At 56.1% G+C, this 5,291-nt stretch overlaps 1 protein-coding gene across 1 annotated transcript; it reads left to right on the top strand.

The window, feature by feature from the left end:
• Nucleotides 1-1,104: 1,104 nt before the first annotated feature.
• LOC141959641 (uncharacterized) lies at nucleotides 1,105-5,291 on the top strand. Its single transcript, XM_074903848.1, has 5 exons — nucleotides 1,105-1,313; nucleotides 2,265-2,338; nucleotides 2,433-2,480; nucleotides 2,958-3,206; nucleotides 3,356-5,291. Exons 2-5 carry the CDS (start codon nucleotides 2,285-2,287, stop codon nucleotides 4,661-4,663), a joined length of 1,659 nt encoding a protein of 552 aa, XP_074759949.1. The 5' UTR covers nucleotides 1,105-1,313; nucleotides 2,265-2,284; the 3' UTR covers nucleotides 4,664-5,291.

The following is a 5,291-nucleotide window of genomic DNA, read 5'->3' on the forward strand; positions in this document are numbered from 1 at the left end:
CCTCACAGAGCATCAATGCTGTCGTTTATGCTTCCCCACCCAATAAAACACCCATAGGCATGCTCCTCCTGGTCCCCTCTCCCCATGGCTGTGCCCTTCACCCACGGCGTGGGTGCAGGGAGAACCTGGCTTGCAGAGCCCAGACATGTGTCCTACTTCAAAGCAACCTATTTGCACTTGCAGGGTTTTTTTATTAGCAGAGAGAAGGTGTTGCGTGCACGGAGGATTTAGTAACAGCCAAATACAGGCAAGGAAGTCACTCTCCTTCCGCCCAGGCTGGGGCAGAGGGAAAAGCTGGGTGTAGGGCTGGGGCACACTGGTCCTGTCCTAAACCTCCTGGGCAGAGACATGTCAGGGTGTGCGCACGTATGTGCACATATTTGCAAACTCACTCGTGTATTATCTGTGAGCAAGTAGGGGCTCTCTGTGCTGCTGGTTTACTCTACTGTTTGGAGGAGGTAATCCACGCTACACCAAGAAACCCTGGGGTATATGTGGTGAATTTGGTGATTCTACGTGTGTCTATGTATTCATACATGTAATTGCATGTACATGCCCATGCATATACGCACCCATACACACGTGCATGTCTTGTTTTCCAGAGATTTGTTTTCATCCCGGGGCTGGCAGCTGGAAGAAGCGCTGGGGGTGCTACACCCTCTCCATGCAGGGGGTGGGATCCTCCCTGCACACCTCCATTTAGTATTTCCTTTCTCCCTTGCTTGAACACGTGTATTGGCATGAAAATAGGCATGTCCTCTCCTTCTAGCACCGCATTTTGTGCTCCTGCCCCAAGGCACAAGGGAAGGCTGAGTCCCAGCAGAGGAATGGTCCCACGTGTGTTTCAGCACCTTGGCCTGTGGCGGGGGGCAAACGTCACTCCCAAGTGCCCGTGTTAGGAGGATACCACCCCCAGGATGGGGTCCGGTGCTCGGCATGGGTGACACCATAGTTGTTTGTGTGTGTCGAGGCGGGAAGTGTGGGAACGGAATAAATTTAGCAGTCAAAACACAGGGCCGGTGCAGTCAGTCATTAACTGCCAGCCCGTCTCGTCATCCTGCAACCACAAGGAGCTTTTTTAGGGTCGGCGTCCTGGTGGAAGCGTGGGAGGCCAGTTCCCGGCGACACCTCCGTGCGCAGCAGCGGTGCCCGCCGGTGCCATTGGCTGCCCCCTGCCCGGGGCCGGCACCGGGCAGTGGTTAAATGCCCATGCAGCCACTCCAGGGCACACAGCTCGGGGCATTTCCACACAGACAGCCAGCTAGTCCCATCCCCAGCACCAGAGGAGACACCGGATCGCACCACGCCTCAAGGTAAAGGTTTTGGTTTCTTTGGGTTGCTTTGGCATTGCCCGGGGTGCAAATGGCAATGTTTGGGGGCAGGGGTTGTAGATCTCCTTGCAAGTTTGGATAAAAAACAGGAGAGACTTGTAAGCTGGGATGTAGGTATTGCTTTGTAAAGGAAGAAATTAGGAGTGTGGCTCTTTGCTCCAGCACGTTTCAGGTGCAGGGTGACGCACAGTACAGTTAGTGTGCCCCATGGGGATGCGGTGCTGGGCTGCTGAAGGGGCTTGGAAAATGAGAGCAGAGCTGGAGGAAAGGCCCCCTGCTGCTTTACAGAATCACAGAATCATCTCGGTTGGAAAAGACCTTGAAAATCAGCTAGTCCAACCCTTAACCTAACACTGACAGTTCTCGACTCCAGCAGATCCCTCAGCTCTTTACCTGCCTGCACAGGCAGCAGTGCGACTGGGATGTCAGATGGACCCAGTGGCCACTGGGGATGCAGCTCTCTGTGGGGTTATCTTACTGGGGTGCTCTGCTTTGGGGCAGCAGGAGGGTTTATGGGGCTGTGGGGACCACGATGGGTGGGAGGCACAGCTCTACAGCCCATGGTCTCATGGCACTGCTCACCTGTGGTGCCAGCTCCCCTCACGGCTGCTGAGCTCAGCTGGGTGGCCCCTGTGGAACAGGGAATATGGAAAACCTTTCCTGATCTTTAATGATGCTTAGACAAAAAATCTGCAAGAACATGGCCAGGTATTTCAAGTCCCAAACTAAAGGGAAATTGCTGCACAGGAGATGCCAGGAGGTGGCACAAGGACAAATCCTTGGCTTGTTTGATGACATGCCAGGGTGAGCACCATGTGCCGGGACAGCAAGGCTGTGTCAGTTGGAAGGGCTGATCAGTTGGGACCTAGTTACAGCCAGGGGCACACGCAAATGCTTTGTTCTAGTGTGCAAATACTTTGCTCCCTGTTGCAGCCGCAGGGACCACAACCAACATGAGGGCTGCGTTCCTGGTGCTGCTCCTCTGGGCCGTAGCCCGCACTCACCCTGTAAGTACCCACTGGACAGGTACTCAAACCCCCGGTGGTTTTGCCCCTCCAAAGTGCACTGATCACTGATCAAATGTCTCCTGGATACGTTTAGGTGCCTGTCCACCAGCCCGCCCGCCCCCGCCGCAGCGCCCAGCAGGAGGTAAGCCAAGGGATGCCCCGGTCCCACCGCTCATGGGGCAAGTCTGGGATGGGGAGCCAGCCCCAGGCAGGCAGCTTTGGACCAGGCACCTGGGGGAAGAGCTGCCCCTTCTGTAGGTCTTTGAGCTTTGCCTATTTCCTCAGTCTTCTCAAGCTGGGTTGGTTTCACCTCATTTCACCATGCCTCCCTGTGCACATTCCCAGTTCACCTGATGCATTCGGCTGTGTCAGTCCTGAAAAAGGAGTTTCTGTGCTCTGAACCGTCATGGTTTGGACTTTTCTGGGTTGCCCTTTTATTGGTGGCTGTTGGGTTTTTTCATCAGCAGAAACAACTGAAGGGCTGAGGTGTGAGCAATGAAAAAGGACTTGAGCACTTGCATGGCTTAGGAGTGATATATCATCCTGCAGCAGCAGCAGTAGCAGTAAACGTGTCATGGTGTTTAATAAACCAAAGCACTCTGTCATGTTCTGCCTCCAGGACACAGCAAGCAAAGATGACATCAACAAGCTGGGCAACCTCCTGGGTGGTGGAGACAGCAGACATCCTTCTGCCAGTGCAGAGAAGGGGGACAATACCCTTACTGGGGAACCAGCGGGTGGAAACGCCGTGGGTGAGGAGCTGGGTGAGCACGGTGGCCGAGATCAGGGAGGCAGAGTTGGGCAGGCTCAAGACCTGAACTGGGTGGACCACGAGGATGCAAGCCTGGGGAACAGCCTTGGTTTCCTGGTGAGTGAGTGGAGAGGGATGTTTTTCTCTGCCAGGAAGGCACACTTAGCCCCAAATCTGGTGTCAGTCTTGGCCTGCATGGCGAGCTGTGTCGATAGTGCTTGTGACCTGCAAGCCTTTGCTTTCTTCTCTGTTTGTCACCTCCACAGGAGGAGGATGCACGGGATGCTGATGATGGTGACAACGGAGAGCACCACGGCACCGGGGTTAACGGGCTTCCCTCCCATGCTGGTGGGCTCCTGGACGAGGAGGATGACAGTGGGGATGACACCTTCGATGAGAATGGGGAAGAGGAGGGGGGTGAAGGTCCTACTTATGTGGCTGGTGCTGACGGGGCAGGCGAACACGGCGGCGATGCTGTCCGAGAGGATACTGGAGATGGCAGAAGGCACGGCGACAGCAGCAGCAGCAGCAGCAGTGAGAGCATCGGGGCGGACCACCGGCAGTACAGGAACTACCTCGGCAGCCGGTATGAGCGGACCTACAGGCAGAGAGGCAGCAGCAGCAGCAGCCAGGAGGAGGAGAGCTACGACTTTGAGGATGAAGCCATGCAGGGAGATGACCCCTCTGTCTTTGATGGTCCAGGCAGCAGCTACAAGGGGCGCCGTGCTGGCCCCCGTGCCCCGGGCAGCAGCCGAGAGAGCAGCCAAGGGGCTGACTCACACCACTGGGATGAGGGTGACAGCGAGTCCCCCGAGGTGGAGGACACCGACTCAGGAGAAGACAGCCCATCCACGGAGGACAACAGTCAGTCAGAAGAGTCTGTCGCCAGCCAGTCAGAGGAAGACAGCACCAGCCGCTCTGGAGAGGACAGGGATGGGGAGGACAGCCCCTCCAGAGAGGATGAGGGCAGCAAGTCCAGTGAGGGCACCGCCGAGCAGTCCGACGAAGAGCTGGGGGAGTCCCCGGAGGACATCTCCCAGGAGGCGGTTAGCACATCAAGCGAGCGCAGTGGCAGCCAGTCCCGGGAAGGACAGAAGGAGGATCAGGAGTCTGCTGAAGACAAGAGTGCACTGTCCATGCCTGACAGTGAGTCCGGGGAAGATGAGGGGGACCAGAGCAAGTCCGGGGAAGATGATGGTGAGCAGAGCCAGTCCACAGAGGACACCGTAGAGGAGTCAAAGGAGGACGAGAATGACTCCAACCCCGATGAGGACACGCTGAGCACATCAGCCGAGAGCCAGAATGCATCCCCGGAGGATGACGGCAGCCAAGAGGACAGTGCAGGCGAGGACAGCAGCTCCACAGAGAGCAACAACAGCAAGTCCCAGGAGGAGGATGATGATGATGATGACAATGAGGAGAGCCGCTCCCAGGAGGACACCACCCGTGAGTCCAGCAGCCATGGGGACGACAGCTCTCCCCAGGGCCTGGAGAGCCGCAAACGGCGGCCGGGCGCCTACCACAACAAGCCTGCTTCTGAGTACGATGACAACGACTGCCAGGACGGGTACTGATCCGTGCCCCAAAGCCTTATCGGTGCTGGGGGGTATGGGGGGAGGAGGGGGTTAATTTATTTGCTATAGCCTGGTTGATTTGTTCCTGAGAAGATGCTGTGGATAAAATGGAGGTGAGTTCACCAGGGCTCGACCTGGGCATGCTACACAGGGTGCAAAGCGGGAGGTGATGCCAGACACAGGGAAAAGGCCAAACCACAGCGAGAAAAGCCATTTCCTATGCCAAACCGGCGAGCAGCCGAGATCTGTGAGTGCTGCAGGGTGATGCTGCCTGCTTGCCACAGGGGCACACTGCACTCCGGGAGCTGCATCAGGGCATGCTGGGCAGAAAGGTCCCTGCCTTCACCCCTTGTATTTACCTGCCACTGCCCTAAAAGCCTCTGCCCAGACTCCAGACGGAGCTTTCCGTTAGCTCCATGTCCCGCACATAAGGAGGAAAGGCTACAGCTGGCGTGCACATGTGGTGTGTGGGCTCAGCAGTGTGTGAAGTACCACTTCAGGATGGGATGTATGTAATATTTTTAAGAAATGTACAGAAAACATTATATTGTATCCTTTTTGCACTTGTATTTCAAAGCTGAAATGTACCTTGTTGATTTCTTTAATTACCATTAAAACCATCAAACTC

The sequence above is a fragment of the Athene noctua genome, chromosome 4 (assembly GCF_965140245.1).
Source record: "Athene noctua chromosome 4, bAthNoc1.hap1.1, whole genome shotgun sequence".
In the NCBI taxonomy this organism is placed as follows: Eukaryota; Metazoa; Chordata; class Aves; order Strigiformes; family Strigidae; genus Athene; species Athene noctua.